Source organism: Sphaeramia orbicularis, chromosome 14, assembly GCF_902148855.1.
Source record: "Sphaeramia orbicularis chromosome 14, fSphaOr1.1, whole genome shotgun sequence".
Taxonomy (NCBI): Eukaryota; Metazoa; Chordata; class Actinopteri; order Kurtiformes; family Apogonidae; genus Sphaeramia; species Sphaeramia orbicularis.
In genome coordinates, this window is record NC_043970.1 from 8,074,178 (window position 1) to 8,093,759 (window position 19,582).

Consider the following 19,582-nt stretch of genomic DNA (forward strand, 5'->3'; position numbering starts at 1 on the left):
TGAACAGGGCCATGTATCGTGAGATTTTAAGCCAAAACCCCCTTCCATCAGTGAGAGCATTGAAGATGCGTGGCTGGGTCTTCCAGCATGACAATGATCCCAAACACACCGCTTGGGCAACGAAGGAGTGGCTCCGTAAAAAGCATTTCAAGGTCCTGGAGTGGCCTAGCCAGTCTCTAGACCTCAGCTCCATAGAAAATTTGTGGAGGGAGTTGAAAGTCTTTGTTGCCCAGTGACAGCCCCAAAACATCACTGCTCTAGAGGAGATCTGCATGGAGGAATGGGCCAAAATACCAGCTACAGTGTGTGCAAACCTGGTGAAGACTTACAGAAAACGTTTGACCTCTGTCATTGCCAACAAAGGTTATGTTACAAAGTATTGAGGTGAACTTTTGTTATTGACGGAATACTTATTTTCCACCATAATTTACAAATAAATTATTTAAAAATCCTACAATGTGATTTCCTGGATTTTTTTTTTTTTCTCATTTTGTCTCTCATAGTTGAAGTGTACCTCTGATGAAAATTACAGACCTCTCTCATCTTTCTAAGTAGGACAACTTGCAAAATCAGTGGCTGACTAAATACTTTTTTGCCCCACTGTAGAAGGTACATCAGTGGAAGGAATACCTATAATATCTGTCTTTATGGATTAGGAATTACAAAATGAGGTAAACGCACCAGGTGATTCAATGTTGCATACAATGTTGGATTCCTGGAATAAGATAATTCAAATCTGTCAAATAGGTAACCAGATCAAAATACTTAGGTGGTGCGCCTTTGACTCAGCATTTAAACCGAACAAGAGACGACAATCGGAAACGGCAGGAACTCCTTTCTTTCTATGCATATTCCTCCAGCTGTTTCCGCATTTCCACGTGTTTGTTTCATCCATATAATACCATATGGTTGCACTGCTACTGCTGCTGTCAGGTGGCTGTGCGAACGTCCGTTTCCCACAATGCACGTCACGACAAAATTCCGAAGATACCCGAGTGACGTCCCAGGACGATTTGTAAACACACGGTTTGTTTATGGTGGATGGCACTTTGAAATTGTTCACTGTAATGCAAGAGATTTAGGTGAGTAATCACAGAAAGACTTACAGATTCGTGATACTGAGGATATGACTGAGGTTTTACAGATTTGAAGAAAAATTGGTCACGAGAGCCTCCAGCACGTTTAAAGGGTTTTGCTAAAAGCCTTTTGGTTTCATGCTGTGAAGAACTGGTCACATTAACACAGCTCATCCTTTAGATTCTGTTCACTCTGACCTCATTAAAAGCACAGTGTGAGTGGGACAGTCTAAAGCCTGCATTTTTGCCCATTTTTGTTTTCAGGAATGGTTTCCCAAAGCAGACAGCGGCCCAGCTTATCCTGAAGGCCATCTCCAGTTACTTTGTGGCCACCATGTCTTCCACCATCAAGACAGTCTACTTTGTGCTGTTCGACAGCGAGAGCATCGGGATCTATGTGCAGGAAATGGCCAAGTTGGAGACGAGCTAAAAGTAGTCAGTCCCTTTATTCCCCCTCACCCCAATTTTTCGTGAAAGGAAAAAGGAAGGCATTTGCCAGTGATCTGTTAAATATGAAGAACAAGAAGAATCATCTTTCCTAAGGCTGGGAACTTGTTCTTTCATTATGTTTGTATTTTTCCTTTGTTTTTAATTTCTTATTAACTCTTCGCCTCTGTTAAATGCATTGTTCATTCTGCGTTATTTAATGCAAACAGTGCATCTCAAAAACACATAAAGGATATTATGAGAGATAGCTACTCCTCAATTTTAAGACTTTCAGAGAAGTCCGATTAATACGGGTTAATGCATGTAATGATGGTAAAGCTAGTAAAGACAGCTCTTCTCTTTGTTTTGATCTGAAAAACAAGACACATTTCAGTGTATTTTTTGCTATCTGTTCTACATTTTGGAACATCTACGTAGTCATTAGTACTGTAAACTGAGAAGTTACAGTTTAAAGGAAAGCTCTGTTCGATCTACTTTTCATTTTAGTGTTGTGTGTTGGAAATTCCGTATTTTTTTGCCTTTGTTTACATGGGCAAAAAAAATTTGTGTCCTGCAAAGACCTACAGTTTCCAAAAGAAAAAAATTAAATCACTTACATTAATTTCCATATACACTGAGCTGATACACCTCTTCCATCAAAAGTTGACTGACATTTCTGCATGAAATATTGGAGATTGGAGGTTTTTGCAGAGCACTGATGGTTTATATCGTGTGTTTTATTGATGTTTATATAGATGGAGTATTTGTGAAATGTTATGATAAAATATTGGACTGTAACAGATTTTTATTTTCTGTTTTAGTTTTTTTTTTTTTTTGCATCAATTCTAAAAAGGCACAGGGAGCAAAAAATAATATTGTGAGAGTTTTTTTTGTGTGTTTTGTCTTTGTTGAAGTCATACAAATTCCTGTAATCGGTCATGTTTTACTGGATCCTGCTGTTCACTTTGGGCTTTGGTCTTTGGTTCAGCTACCACTAGATGGCAACCTGTGATCAAGGATTGGATTTGGTCATCTCAGCCATTTTCTGTGCTGCAGTAGTGCTGTTTTCGCAAACTGATGGTGGTCAATTTTTGATTTGGATTTGAATTGGAACTGATGGATTTACACAAGGAATCTGACTGTGCTGCTGCATTTGGACTTTTCAACAGCCTAACTTTCTTATGAAAAAAAAGTAAAACGCTTTCTAAGGAATTGCTACAATTGATGATTCTACAAAAATGTCTCTACACACTCCAGTAATAAAATATCTATAAAAACTTAATGTTGTTCCTTATAACATTATGACATCATTCAAGGTTTTAGGCAGCTTTCAGGATGCTGCCAGAAATGGTGGGCGTGTTAAAAGTGTGAGTGTGAAGTTGTATTGCAAGAGAAACCATTGTCCTCCCAGGAAACAAGTGTGTGTTGAATGCAATAATAAATCCATCACCACACTATTTAAGTTAGGATAATATGAAGTGTTGCAGAGCGAATGGCAGAAGGATGGTATGCTTTATTTATGTGATTTGACCGAGGGCCACATTGAGCTTCAGGATTCAGGCTCAGTCTCAACAAGTCCTGTGTGTGTGTGTGTGTGTGAGAGATCCTGAGCTGTACTGTACTTCTGATGACCATATGACATCTAAGAATGACACAAGGGACTTTTGTATCTTTCCTGTGATTATCTTGGTGCTAGCTTTGGCCTGTTTTAAAAAAAAAAATAAAAAAAAAATAAAGGAAATAAAATACCCAAGTATTGTAAATATTAGTAGGTGTTGGAAACAATACAAACAGAAAAAAATCATTTTAATCAACTCCCCGTGAATGTCAGAGTAAATATGAGTCTATTTAATTACATCCATCTACATATGGTTCTGGTGGCTCTTATGCAATTGATTGACATTATCAAAAGCAGCTGTTGTGGACTCTTTGTGCAATGTCAATGCCTTCAAATGATAGTCCTGAATTATTGTTTGAAAGGATAATTCATGTAAACCAGTGGTTTTCAAAGTGGAGCCCAAGGAGCTTTTGGGGTCCTCAACCCACTGCAAATTTACTTGCTATAAATTATTAAAAAAAAAAAAAAAAAAAAAAGCAGTATCATTTCAAGTGAATATCTCGAAGGGGAGGCTACTGGAGTGATTTAAAAAAAAAACAAAAAAAACATAGTGTCCAGTACTACTACACTACAAACAAAAAGTTAAGGATATTTAGAGTCAAAGAGATCTGTATTAGCATGCTAGATTTCAAAAAATATATCCAAGGCACACTGTAAGATTTGTGTAAAAATAAAATGCCTTCATTAATTCATGGCAGTCTTTAAAATACAGCCAACACGTTGCGACCTCTGGTCTTCATCAGGGCTTTTTTCACTAGTGAGTTGCACGCCTTCATACAATCACTTTAATGACCTGAAGGAGGGAGGTGTGAGGGGGAAAAAAAAAAAAGAAAAACATGCATACAGACATACATATACATATGCACATGCATACACATATATACACACAAAAAAAAAAAACAAGAATAGAAATGAAAAAATAAAAGAAAAAAATAAATCAATAAACCAAAAAAAAAAAAAAAAAAAAAAAAAAAAAAAAAAAAAAAAAAATATATATATATATATATATATATATATATATATATATATATATATATATGCACACATACATACATACACATATATAAACATATATAATAAAATAAAACAAAATAATATGAAAAAAACAAAAACGCACTTATGGGACACCCTGTATGTATGTGCATATATATATATATATATATATATATATATATATATATATATATATATATATATAGGGTGTCCCATAAGTCTCCATACATAGGAAAAATAAACGTTTCTTGACATAAACCATTTTTATTCATATAATATGCTCTATATGACTGCCATTTTGTCGGGAACACATTTCAATGCGTGTCCTCCACTGCTGAAGAACTATAAAGAAGAAATATAAAGAAATACATGTTAGAACCATGGAATGTATTATGTCTCCTGTGTATGGAGACTTATGGGACACCCTGTATATACTTTTTTTTTTTTTAATCCTTTTTTTGTTTGGTTTATTGATTGATTTTTTTTTTTCTCTCTTTTTTATACAATTTTTTTTCATTTCTATTCTTTGTTTTTTTTGTTTTTTGTGTATATATGTGTATGTATATGTATGTCTGTATGCATGATTTTTTTTTTTCCCTTCACACCTCCCTCCTTCAGGTCATTAAAGTGATTGTATGAAGGTGTGCAACTCACTAGTGAAAAAAGCCCTGATGTTTTTTTGTGAAACATGTCATGTCTTAAGAGTGGTTTGCACTATAAAAAGTGGTGTCAAGGTCAAATTATAGGTCAAAGGTCACCCAAATGGTCATAAATGCATATTTGATGAAATTAAGCTGTCAGTGTGGGTTCTTCCAAATGTTTGGCTCAGGTTCTCTCCTCAGAACACATCTATTGACCACAAACAACTTCCATTCAATAAGGCACATTAAACAGAACTATTTACTCCATGTATTATCCATATAGACATGTCCAAAAGAACAAATGGTCATTTCACATGACTTTGCAATTTACATGAATGTGTCCCATTGCAGGTGACACAGTGGTGCAGGTGACACAGTGGTGCAGTGGATAGCACTGGTGCCTCACAGACAGAAGGTCCTGGGTTCAATTCCAACACCAGTCGACGGGGGTGGGACCTTTCTGTGTGGAGTTTATATGTTTTCCCTGTATCTGTGTGGGTTCTCTCCAGGTACTCTGTTTTCCTCCCATTCAAACACATGCACTGATAGGTTAATCTAAATCACCCATAGGTGTGACAGTGACTGTTTGTCTATATGTTCAGCCCTGTGATGAACTGGTGAGATGTCCAGGGTGAACCCCACCTTCACCCATAAATAGCTGGGATAGGCTCCAAGCAACCTAGTGAGGATAAAGCGGGTTCAGAAAATGAATGAATGAATGTCCCATAGCAATACTTATAGCTCCATGACAATGAGTTGTAATGTAGTGTTAGTGATGGGTGACACAGTGGTGTAGTGGATAGCACTGGTGCCTCACAGACAGAAGGTCCTGAGTTCGATTCCAACACTAGTCGACGGGGGTGGGACCTTTCTGTGTGGAGTTTACATGTTCTCCCCGTGTCTGTGTGGGTTCTCTCTGGGTTCTCTGGCTCCTCTCACAATCCAAACACATGCACTGATAGGTTAATGAGTTAATCTAAATCCCCCATAGGTGTGAATGTTGTCTCTATATGTTCAGCCCTGCGATGAACTGTGAAATGTCCAGGGTGTGCCCTGCCTTCGCGCGTAAGTAGCTGGGATAGGCTCCAAGTGACCCCCATGACCCTAGTGAGGATAAAGCGGGTTCAGAAAATGAATGAATGAATAAAGTGTTAGTGATTCCCGCCAAAATAATAATAATAATAATGGATTGGATTTATATAGCGCCTTTCTAGACACCCAAAGCGCTTTACATTATTGACCCATTATTCATTCGCGCTCACATTCTCACTCTGGTGGTGGTAAACTACATCTGTAGCCACAGCTGCCCTGGGGCAGACTGACAGAAGCGTGGCTGCCATTTGCGCCTACGGCCCCTCCGACCACCACCGAACATTCATACACCAGTGTGGGTGGCACTGGAGGCAAGGAGGGTGAAGTGTCTTGCCCAAGGACACAACGGACTGACTAGGACAGAGCGGGATTCAAACCGCCAACCCTTCGGTTATTGGATGACCCACTCTACCAACTGAGCCATGGCCGCCCCAAAATGTGTGCTAGTGTTTCCCGCCACACTAATGGTGGCAAATTCAAATGGAATGTACATGTTGTAATATTTTGTCTCTAATGTGGCTTTGAAAGGGCCAAAGGCCTTGGGGGATCCCACCAGGCAACCAGAGGGAAGAGAACTTCGGACAGATGTGATAAAATGTTGAAATTATATGAATTTTTGAAAAAACTAGGCATTTTGGTGACCTTTAACCTACAACATGACCTTGACATTGGACTTTTCATAGTACAAAATACTCTTATAATACAATATGGCACTGACAAGATCATTAAATGGCCCATCATGAACATATTTATACATTGCACTGCACAAAAGAGTGGAAAAGCTGCGAAAGTTGTGATTTTCAGAGTTAAAGTAATTTTTGGGGTGGGGGGTGGGGGTTTTGGACAAAAATTTCAAAAAAATTACACAGCTTAGAACATCTTGTAGCATCAGAAAATCAGGGCTAATGTGGTATTTGATATTAAGACCCCCCCTTCATAAGTTTTTAGACACAATACACTGAGTCTTGTGTCGGAAACTGGCAAAAAAAAATTTTTACATTAGTGGGCTGCATTGCTGATCCACCTTGTGTTTGACTCAACACAAGCACAAGATATAAATATATATATATTATCATCCTTGACATAGAAATCAGTGTACAGTCTATTTTCATGATAGTGTAACCATGACAATTGCAAGCTTAAGTGAGAGGGCTAATGACAGTAAACAACTCTAATGCAAAATTTGTGGATGTATTGAGACAGCATCTGAAATTGTTCATTTTTAATATATGTTACTATCCATTCACACAATGTAAATAAAAAAATAATATGTGTATTATAATATTCTTGATAAATATTCCATATTGTACCTTTGAACTCACTGAAAGTCAGTTTTAGACTAATTATCCTAGATGTTTAGGTTTATTAGGCCGATTATTATCATAAGCTTTATCTTTTCCTTACAAAAATGTTAACTGTGGCCACCTAGCTGTGACAGGATGTCTTAACAGCTGAAGATCAGGAGTGCGTGGAGCATCGTCTACTTTCATTCATTGCTTCACTAAACTTAAAGAATACATGCAGCTGTTTGAAATTAAACAGATGAAATGGTGAAAATGAATAAAGGATTTGTGAACCTCTTATGTAAAAATGACATGATAGCAACATCATTACATATCAGAATTTTTAGATGGTCACTTGTCAAAATTAATGCCACGTTTTCTATGTTTTAGTAACCTGGAGAGGAAGAAAAAAACAAAAAAAACAGCATTTTTCTGACAAAGCTTAAAATGATGTAAATGACAGTGTATCTGTTGTATGAGGCAGTTATGTTCACTTCTGTTTCTGATGACACACACCTGCTGTGTTGCAGGACAGAGTCCAGGCCTTGGTCCTGGCTCGAGGCTACATGCTGGTAGGGCACAGGGAACATCATGGAGTCAGTTGGGGGTCAGTTTCCCAGACATCCAGGGATGCAGGGACCTGAGACCTCCTTTGAGGGCACCCATCTGATGCCTAATCCCCAGGAAATACAGGCAGGTTTCAGCCTTTCCCCATCTCTCTCCCCCCGCCCCCCTTGCAGGCAGAAAAGCCCCATAAATTAAAAGCATCTGGATGGGCAAGGGCCAATCCGAGGGCCGCCTTTCCCAGAGCCCGCGCAGATGAAATTTTATTCTTCGCACGAAAAAATTACAGCGGGCGGGGGGAGAAAAAACAAAAAATAAAGTAAAGCAAACAGTGGGGGAAGATCAAGGAGGAGAGGAGCAGAGGGGTAAGAAGCTGGTCATCAGAGATCTGCCCGTGTTCCACTGTGTTCATAACAAGAAAGTAATATAATGGTCTTTAAGCCATGAGTCTTGACTGGAGCCTGACAACAGGCTGTTTTCAGTTGCTACTGACCTCAGACATTTACTCTCTCAGAGTTGGTGTCAGGTTTTTGTTGAACGCAAGAGCAGCCTGTGGATTTAATGGACTGATGAAAAAGCTAACAATGGCAGTAGCTAATGTGAATCTTAGATTATTGTAAAAACTAAGAACAAGAAGAACAAGGAAATTCCAGTAATACTTCAAATTGTCCTTAACTCTTTAAGTGCCAGACAGTTAAGGGGATAATAAGCCTTAAAAGTGCCACAGAATTTGGCCGTTTTTCAGTATTTCGCGTCGTTTTCTTAATATTTGAAGAATCCTGCAGGAAACCGCTCGGTAACATCCGACCGATTGCTGATTAGATCCAAAACGCACCGGACGCAGCCGATTCATTATTGATCGTAATTTGCATAATTCATAATAATAATAATAATAATAATAATCTTTATTTATATAGCACTTTTCATACATTAAAAACTGTAGCACAAAGTGCTTTACATATCAGTTTAAAAATCAGTACCGCCCCCCACCCACACCCACCCACTCACCCGCACACACATATACATGCAAACCCACATATACATGCAAACCCACAAGCTCACACATACTTAAGAAGACTAACTGAGCACGGGTAGACCAGAACAAAAATGTACAAGTAAAAGTAAAACATCAGTTTAGGAGGCGCTGTCTCAGGGAGCCATCCGCACCAGGATGCAGCCGGCGACCAGGCACCAGCAACACAGCCCCGCATCCCAACTAGTGGGAGAGGGCCAACTGGGACCCTCACCCACCAGAAAGGAGCGGACCCCAGTGAGAGAAGGCGCCGCCACAGCCCCCGGAGTCCACAGCCGCCCCCCGGCATGGAGGGCTCCCTCTGATGAAACACCGGAGAATAAGAAACATTAAAAAGATATAAAAATATTATTCGGTTGCGTGACCTCAAATTCCCGTCTGCTTGGTCTCAAAAGGGGGACACAGAAAGAACGTCATCGAAATGTGCGAAAGAAATGGGGGTGGATGGTTTGTTTGTACACAAATGTGGCGTGTTCTCCAAAGCCGATCTGATCGGCCCGTGGCACTTTACAGGTTGTTTTCGTAAAGCCGATTTAATCGGCCCATGGCACTGAAAGTGTTAAATAACCACACTTTGTCCTGTCTCATAGACATGCATAGCTTTCTATTACATTGTGTTATAAATGTCTTATCCAGTGTAATGTGTAATCTATCCATCTATCCATTTTCTGAACCAGACATGGCGGAGCCTGTCTTGGCTACTAACAGGAGTAGGTGGGTACACCCTGGACATGTCGCTAGTTCATTGCAGGGCTGACATATGGAGACAAACACTCTTTAAGTATAATCGAAAACAAAATATGTTTTCACAAGACATCAAGATATCAGCATATCTAAATAATAGCTACCACAAATGTCAAGCAATCAGGAACGTAAAATTTAAAAAAAAAAAAGTCTCCCGACACCTAAATACGCCGTCTTTCTGTAGACTTTATTTAATCTAAATGTTTTCATTGCGATCAAGATCTCCTGTGCAAGAGACAACAATACAACAGTACAACAATATTTACATACACATTTATTCTTATTCATGTTCTATTCTTACTTTACTTTTACTGTACATATTATATATTTCACATATATATATATATATATATTTTTTTTTTTTTTTCTGCTGTCGTAACCAAATAATTTCCTGCAAAGGATGAATAATCTATCTATCTATCTATCTATCTATCTATCTATCTATCTATCTATCTATCTATCTATCTATCTATCTATCTATCTATCTATCTATCTATCTATCTATCTATCTATCTATCTATCTATAACATGATTCAATCAAGTCAAATCAATCACACTCACAAAGGTGTATGCAAAGTTAACAAAATTAGTATGCAATTACTCTTCAGCTCTTTATTAAAAGTATGAATAATATAGTTTTTTTTGTGAACTTTCTGATATTGATTTGAATAAAAATTGTTTAACTTGAGATTTATCATATAATTAATTCAATGAACCAAACAGATTTGTCAAACAAATTCTAGCTACCGTTTGCATTATTTATCCTCTAATGCAGGGATCTGCAATATTTTTAAACTCTTAGAGCTGGAAGTGGCTGAGCTACTCATCCATCCATTTTCTAAATTCCTCAGTCTGTGGTGATGCTGGTATCATTTTTAACAAGACTGCCATCAGCTGAAGTCATACTCCACACAGAAAGGTCTGACATCAAACCCAAGGACTCCTTGCTGTAAAATGAGAGTGTTAACCACTGCACCACCATCTCGCCTTGAGAGCTACTCATATTCTGTATTTTCAGTAACATTTATCACATGCAGTGGCGGCTGGTGAAATTATTTTTTGGTGGGGTGCAGTATGCAAGTCTATTTTTGGATGCACTATAACCCCATATCACCACTAGGCTATGTCAAAGTACATACACCACTATTTTAAAATATTAAGTTAAATTTTAAAAAAAAAAGTAGAAGTTAGACTACAGGCTTAATGACAACATTGTTAAGGCTCCTGCCAGAACTCAAACCCCGTTATCCCACGCTGAAGTCCATAGTATTACCTACTGAGCTAAACACTGACATATATTTACCTCTGCCAGGAGGTATTGTGATCGCTTTGCTTTGTGTGCATTTGTGTTTGTTTGTTTGTTTGTTTGTTAGCAAGATAACTCAAAAAGTTATGGACAGATTTTCATGAAATTTTCAGGAAATGTTGATACTGGCACAAGGAAGAACTGATTAAATTTTGGTGTGTGTGTGTGTGGGGGGAGGGCGGGCTTGCCCCCCCACACACACACGCCCTATCACCACCAAAATTTAATCATTACAAACAGTTGAATGCTTTCTCCAAGTCCACAAAACACATGTGAACTGGTTGGACGAACTCCCATGAACCCTGGAGCACCTGGTGGAGAGTGTAGACCTAGTCTAGTGTTCTGCGACTGGGATGAAAACCACATTGTCCCTCCTGAATGATGTTCGACTATTGGTTGAATCCTCCTCTCCAGTACCCTGGAATAGACTTTCCCCAGGAGGCTAAGGAGTGTGATCTCCCTGTAGTCAGAGCACACTCCGGTCCCCCTTCTTGAAAAGGGGGACCACCACCCCGGTCTGCCAGTCCAGAGGCACTATCCCCGACTGTCATGCAATGTTACAGAGACGTGTCAACCAAGACAGTCCCTGCACATCCAGGGACTTAAGGTGCTCAGGGTGAATCTCATCCACCCCCAGTGCCCTGCCAAGGACCAAGGACCTTGCCAACCACCTCGGTGACTTCAGCTTGGATAATGGACGAGTCCACCTCTGAGACCTCAGCCTCTGCTTCTTCCATGGAAGACATGGCAGTGGAGTTGAGGAGATCCTTGAAGTATTCCTTCCATCCTCCAACAACATCCCCAGTCAAGGTCAGCAGCTCCCTGCCTCCACTGTAAACAGTGTTGGTGGTGCACTGCTTTCCCCTCCTGAGGGACCAGACGATTTGCCAGAATTTCCTCAAGGCTGACCGATAGTCCCCCTCCATGGCCTCCCCGAACTCCTCCCAGACCTGAATTTTTGCCTCCACAACCACTTGGGCTGCAGCACACTTGGACTGCCAGTACACGTCAGCAGCCTCAGGAGTCCCATGAGATAACAAGGGTCGAGGAAACTTTATCAAAACAGGAAGTCCATCCATCCATTATCTTATGCTTCTTCCGGGGCCGGGTCGCGGGGGTAACAGTCTAAGCAGGGACGCCCAGACTTCCCTCTCCCCAGACACCTCCTCCAGCTCTACCGGGGGGACCCCGGAAAACAGGAAGTCACAAATCAAAACAAAACAAGATTACAGAATCGTTACACTTGCTGATTAAGATTGCACTGCTAATTACTATCACTATCTGCACAGAACCATAACCAGTACCGTTATGGTCTCACTCAAACCCATTTGTTTTGTCCACACTGTATATTGTATATTTTGAAACTTTATCTTGCTTGTTTATTATCGATCTTACTTTTTTATTTATTTTATCATCTATTTTATTTTATTTCATTTTTTACTGTATGCTTCTTACCCACTCCATGCACCAAACCACTGAAGCAAGTTCCTAGTAATGTGAATCCTGTTTACTTACATGGCAATAAACATGATTTTGATTCTGATAAAATGAATGAATGAATATTTTTGTACACCACTGGCATTTAAAATTAACTCATGGTGCCAGTCTACTGTTGTGGATTACTAATAACCAAGGAAATTTGTGAGAAAACTCAAGCACTGTGAAAAGACTCTACCAAAAATATATTTTTTTGTAAAATGTGTCCTTGTAAGATATGCTGTAGTGTTTTCTAAAGCATAAATTCATAAAATAAGTTAACCTAGCCCCATCATATACACATGGCTCTGCACAGTGGCATTGGATTGAAATTGTAGGCCGCTGATTCATCCACTGTGACCACAATTCCTAGAGACACTGGGCTGGCATTTCAACAGGTTACGAAAATGTAAGCCAGACTGTAGTTCTATGGCCTACCATGAGCCTGCGTCCCTTAATCCTGGGATCCACAACCATTAAACACAGCTAAAGAAGGGATATCTACCAACACTGAGAGGGAGAGGGACCGCCACTCATCACCACCATGTCACTTCTAGTCCACTGGTTCACACTGAGCCAGTGTCTCTGTGCCTTCACAGCATCAGAAACAAAATTATTTAAGACACGGAAGGCCTCTGGTTCAGAAGCTCTTCTGGCAACTCGAAAGGGTTAAGTCAGATCCTGGGTTGGCCACATCACACTGTTAGGATATTTAGCACAGGAAACTTGATAGTTCGGTTCCTTTTGATGGCCTGAGTCCCAGGCTTAGGAGAATAAATTAAATGTAATCCCTGCCTAGGCTTCAGCTGCAGTGGCGAGGCATACTGATTTAGGATTTTCATCTGGGGAGCTTTTCCCTTCCTCTCTGCTCCCCTTTTCCAGCACCCTCCTACATCTACTTCTGACCCACTGAGGAAAATGAAGAATATGGTTTAGAAGATGGCAGTCGTCTGACCAGAAATGAAACAGTAAACAGTGCAGCTGTCAATCACCTTGTGTAAATGTAGAAGAGGTGAGGAGTATAACTGCACCTCCTGTGGCTTTAGGAGAGATAGCAAAGAAGACAGGCATGAGGTGAGTTGTGTCACCCGCCAGCTCAAGAGTCTCAGACTGAGAACACTGAGCACTGATCCCTGATGCCCCATTGGTGTGAGAGGGGCTTTAGGAGAGCTACTAGTCTTATAGCCAAAAAGGAAATGACAAGTCTGTAATATGTGTTTAGACTCAGTGAGTCAGTGTCACCTGTACATGTGAATAGTGGAGGTGTACTGGAGTTTGGCAAGATGATTAAATAAAAGGACAACCTCCTTGTTAAGTGGAGCATTCTAAAGCTGCACAATACCATTGTTGTAGCTCTACAACTGTGGTTGAAAAGGACTGGTACATAAGCATGTTGAAAAGATAGTCTCTTGGTGTATCCATCTGTGCAGATCACCACAAGTGTAATAACATGGAAAGGATGTAAATCAGGCATTAAAGGGAGACTGGATCATGGGGAAAAGGCCTCATTATGTTTCCAATTTTGTTGCTCACAGTAAAGAAGTTGAATCAGTGCCTCTACTTCACAAGTCTTTTTTAACAAGTATTTGTACTTGTGAGTAGAATGTTAAACTAGTTTTTGATTGCTTCTGTGCTGATCTAGTTTTTGTCTTTCATACATTTTCATACATACTGTTCATACATTTTCGAGTCTGTTTTTCCAATATGTCCATATTATTGAATATCAGAATAGGATGTCCAAGTATTTTTACCATGGATATTCTCCGATTTGTTGTTTTTTTTTATTATTATTATTATTATATATCTTTATTTAGGCAGGACAGTGCACATTAATGAACACATTTATACATTCCATTTCAGTATGAACATGTAAATATGCTGGAGTTAGCATCAGTTCTAATTTTCATCTGCAGTCCCCACTCAATCGAGAAATAAATAACAGAGCTACTATTACACAAAAAAAACCCCACAAAGATAGAGTTGAGTATCAGTGGTAACAAAGATGAGTACATAGTCACTTAGAATCCACACTACTGTGTACTGTGTAATATTTTGAGTGAGAATTGCTGTTTTTCAGAAGAGACTTAATCCAACTGCTGTGTCCAGAGTTGCGCAGATCTGAGCCCGAAGACGCTCTTCCACTGAGCTACCTGATGTTGGACACCTACCACATAAGTTCCTGATTGGATTCAGATGAGGCAACATGGAAGGGCACCCCTCCCGTAGTGGTCTGCTTGGATTGATATGGTGTGTTATTGTCATGCTGAAATACAGCTCTTTGATGATGCTTTCAAAGGTAGGAGACATCATCTCTTTCAAGGATTCAAAGTGCTTACTTTTATATACAACAGTATATAACAAATCAATAATTCCATCAATGAATTTGCCAGTTGAAGCAGCATCCCCAAACCAGGATGAATTCTCACCATAGCTGAGTGTCAGCATCACTTTTCATGACAAAACAAAACTCTTGTGTGAATTTGAAGAAGTGCAGTTTTTGGCACTTCCATGTCGGTGTCTTTTTTCAGCTACAGAGGTTGCTGCTTGGTGCTGATTATGATAAATGATCACGGCTCCAAAATGATGCCATTGAGAAATAAAAATCTTACAGCATAATACATGACTCATTCTCAATTATGTTTTAAGATTTGGATAGGAACTATAATCCTTCATTTTGTTTGGATCAAATAAGATTTTAGGACTGATGGAAGGATTTCATGTTTTGTATGTCATGCTGTTGATGAAAGGTGTGATTTACATGCCACTTATATACAGAATCAGACTGTCAGAACGTATTTTTTCCTGACAGAAAACTCAACTGTACTTTGAGCTTCTTACACAAATGTTTCATGAACTATACCATTTTACTGTGTCTTTTTGCTGGGCTAATCCACCCAGTCCCACAGCTCTGGCCTTTTTGTCCAAATACAGTCACTTCTGGATCCAACATGGAGAAGGCCAAAATACAAACTCTGGCTTCAAAACTGCAGTCCAAAAACACCTTGGAGATGTTAGGGAGGTTCGGTCCATGCCTTCTATACAGTACAAGGTACTATGACAAAGAATTTTAGAATCACCTTCACTCTACCCGATACACTATATTGCCAAAAGTATTTGCTCACCTGCCTTGACTCACATATGAATTTAAGTGACATCCCATTCCTTGTCTATGGGGTTCAATATGATGTCAGTCAGTGGCGATTTCTCATAGACTGCAAGGGAAGCTTCTCGGCTGGCCTGGGAACGCCTCGGGGTCCCCCCGGAAGAGCTGGAAGAGGTGTCGGGGGAGAGGGAAGTCTGGGCATCCCTGCTTAGACTGTTACCCCCGCGACCCGGTCCCGGATAAGCGGTGGATAATGGATGGATGGAGGGTGTTAGAACACGTTCATCTCAAAGATGAGTTTGTTCAGAATCAGCTTTATCACAAACCAACGGACGCAATGTTGTTCACTTCTCATACATTCTTGTTGCGCTGTTTTCTCATACATCTCTGCTCAGTGCATTTGCCCGTAGACTGCAGGCGTCTATGGGCTTCAATGGGACTGAATGGAACAGTTTTTAACGTTGCGTCAAAACTGGACGGTAAATGGATAAATGCCACGATGTTGTCCCGCCCCCGGACACCGGGCATCTCTGGGGGTGAATGGAGCTGTGGGCAGAGCTCGGCCGGGCTGGACGCCTTAATCCCACGTGCTGATTGGAGGATCAGTCGAAAGGCTGAATCCCGTTCGATTGACAGCTAGTTTCAGATCTACTCCTTCACTGACACAGTTCATTTTAATACTGTCACACATTCTGCTGTGAAATCAAGAGAGAAACTTCTACGAAATTACTCATTCATTTCTTGCACTGTAAATAAAACCCACTCATTGTACTTCCTTGTTTCAATTTGACATAATTTCAGCCTTTTCTTGTTTCAGTTACATAATTTAATCATTTCTTGTTCGAGTTTAATATCGTTTTGTAGATAGTTAAATCAAACTGTCGGCTAGGTCGGAGTGAAAGGAGCATCTCTTGTTTAAAAAGGCTGAAGCAACACAATGGGCCAAAGGCCATCTAAGCGGCCTAGCTCTGATGGATATTGAGAGGACACTGGTCCAGTCCCTGGGAAAGACACCTACTTGGTGCGATAAGGTCACTGAGCATTTTCTTCTTTTTTTTTTTTTTTTTTTAATGTAAGCCGACAATGAGCTTCCCCTGTCTGAAAGACAAGCAGCCGCCACTGATGTCAGTCCACCCTTTGCAGCTATAACAGCTTCAACTCTTCTGGGAAGGCTGTCCACAAGGTTTAGGAGTGTGTTCATGGGAATTTTTGACCATTCTTCCAGAAGCGCATTTGTGAGGTTACTCACTGATTTTGGATGAGAAGGCCTGGCTCTCAGTCTCTGCTCTAATTCATCCCAAATGTGTTCTATTGGGTTGAGGTCAGGACTCTGTGCAGGCCAGTCAAGTTCATCCACACCAGACTCTGTCATCCATGTCTTTATGGACCTTGCTTTGTGCACTGGTGCACAGTCATGTTGGTAGAGGAAGGGGCCAGCTCCAAACTGTTCCCACAAAGTTGGGAGCATGGAATTGTCCAAAATGTCTTGGTATGCTGAAGCATTCACAGTTCCTTTCACTGGAACTAAGGGCCAAACCCAGCTCATGAAAAACAACCCACACCATAATCCCCCCTCCACCAAACTTTGTACTTGGCAAAATGCAGTCCGACAAGTATCGTTCTCCTGGCAACCGCCAAACCCAGACCCGTCCATCAGATTGCCAGAAGGAGAAGCGCGATTCGTCACTCCATAGAACGTGCCTCCACTACTCTAGAGTCCAGTGGCAGCGTGCTTTACACCACTGCATCCAGCGCTTTGCATTGCACTTGGTGATGGATGGCTTGGATGCAGCTGCTCGGCCATGGAAACCCATTCCATGAAGCACTCTGCTCACTGTTCTTGAGCTAATCTGAAGGCCACATGAAGTTTGGAGGTCTGTAGCGATTGGCTCTGCAGAAAGTTGGCGACCTCTTCGCACCATGCGCCTCAGCCTCCGCTGACCCTGCTCCGTCAGTTTACGTGGCCTACCACTTCATGGCTGAGTTGCTGTCATTCCCAAATACTTCCACTTTCTTATAATACAGCTGACAGTTGACTGTGGAATATTTAGGAGCGAGGAAATTTCATGACTGGATTTGTTGCACAGGTGGCATCCTATCATAGTTCCACACTGGAATTCACTGAGCTAGAGCGACCCATTCTTTCACAAATGTTTGTAAAAGCAGTTTGCATGCCTAGGTGCTTGATTTTGTACACCTGTGGCCATGGAAGTGATTGGAACACCTGATTCTGATTATTTGGATGGGTAAGCAAATACTTTTGGCAATATAGTGTACTTGAACATTTGAGTGAAAACAAGCATTTGTTTTCTAGTGATTTATTATAACAAAATTATTTTACTTGAGATGTTAAACTAACTTCACATCCAAAAAAAGTTATTCAAGAAAATAATTTCACTACCATGTCTAAACCAGCTGTCTCTAACCAAACAGCTCAATGGAACTATGAGCATTTATTCACCTGGAAGTTGTTTTTTTTTTTTTTGCAATTGTATGTATTTGGTTAAATAAGTTTTGCTCTTTTGCCATAATTTGGCTAGTATTTAATATATCCTGCTGCAATTATCTGCATGTGTAACATCCTGTATCTGGGTGAAAAGCGTTAACTATACAAAAAATAGGACCGATGGCCCTGTAGCTTACCGGCCAAATTAAAAGCTTTGGGAAATGTATCTAGATGCCATTTATTATCACCCAGCTATGTGCATTTTTTATATTACAGAAATAGCCCATGTTTTGGTCATATTCCAATCAGATCTGTAAAAAAATTCAAATTCCAACTTGATATCATTGATACTTAATGATTTATTGTATTAATCCACTTCCTATCTCTTGTAATGGGGAAATTTTTCAAAGTGGCACCAAATCCAGAATCAGATCTGGATCGAAATAATGTCGGTACCTTGTGTTGACATCATCGTAAAGAAGCTGTATACCAAGTTTGAAGTCAATCAGAACTGTAGTTTCAGAGAAGAAGACGATTGAAAATTTTTTCCACATAAGAGCCCATGTTAAATTTTCCGTAGGTTCCCGGATCCAGAAGAAGATCCTGATCAGCCTGTGGCCATTATGTTTTGGTCATCTCCCCATCAGGACTGGACTGTAGAAATTTCAAGTTGATATCATTTATATTTACTGAGTTATTGCATCCATCCACTTATTATCTCTTATAATGGGGAAATTTTTCAAAGTCACACCAAATCCAGAATCAGATCCGGATCCAAATAATTTCACTAACTTTTGTTGACATCATTATAAAGAAGCTGTATACCAAATTTGAAGTCAATTGGAATTGTAGTTTCGGAGAAGAAGACGATTGAAATTTTTGTAACGGATGACAGACGACGACAACAGACGACGGATGACGGACGACAACGACACCGATGGACGCCACATGATGACAATAGCTTATGGCCTGTCGGCCGGTAAGCTAAAATAGGACCAATGGCTCTGTAGCTTACCAGCCAAATTAGAAGCTTTGGGAAATATATCCAGATGCCATTTATTATCACCCAGTTATGTGTATGCATTATATTACAGAAATAGCCCATGTTTTGGTCATATTCCAATCAGATCTGTAAAAAATTCAAATTCCAAGTATCATTGATACTTACTGATTTATTGTATCAATCCACTTCCTATCTGTTATAATGGGAAAATTTTTCGAAGTCGCACCAAATCCAGAACCAGTTCTGGATCGAAATAATTTCAATATCTTGTGTTGACATCATCGTAAAGAAGCTGCATACCAAGCTTGAAGTCAATCAGAACTGTAGTTTCGGAGAAAAAGACGTTTGAAATTTTTTCCCCATAAGAGCCCATGTTAAATTTTCCATAAGTTCCTGGATCCAGAAGAACATCCTGATCAGCGTGTGGACATTATGTTTTGGTCATCTCCCCATCAGGGCTGGACTGCAGAAATTTACACTGGATATTATTTATATTTACTGAGTTATTGCATCGAACTGCTTCCTATCTCTTATAATGGGGAAATTTTTCAAAGTAGCACCAAATCCAGAGTCAGATCTGGATCCAAATAATTTCACTAACTTTTGTTGACATCATCATAAAGAAGCTGTATACCAAGTTTGAAGTCAATCAGAATTGTAGTTTCAGAGAAGACGATTGAAATTTTTGTAACTGATGACAGACGACGACGACTGATGCCGCATGATGACAATAGCTTACGGCCTGTCGGCCGGTAAGCTAAAATGTGCTTTTACACTG

The 19,582-nt window shown here is 40.0% G+C and overlaps 1 protein-coding gene across 2 annotated transcripts in view; it reads left to right on the forward strand.

The window, feature by feature from the left end:
* Window positions 1-3,596, forward strand: part of macroh2a1 (macroH2A.1 histone) — a 49,075-nt gene extending 45,479 nt beyond the window's left edge. For both annotated transcript variants that reach the window (XM_030154470.1, XM_030154471.1), the window contains exon 9: window positions 1,341-3,596. In XM_030154470.1, coding sequence (XP_030010330.1) covers window positions 1,341-1,506 — 166 coding nt within the window. In that variant the 3' untranslated portion in view covers window positions 1,507-3,596. The remainder of the gene's footprint in view (window positions 1-1,340) is intronic.
* The last annotated feature ends 15,986 nt before the right edge of the window (window positions 3,597-19,582 follow it).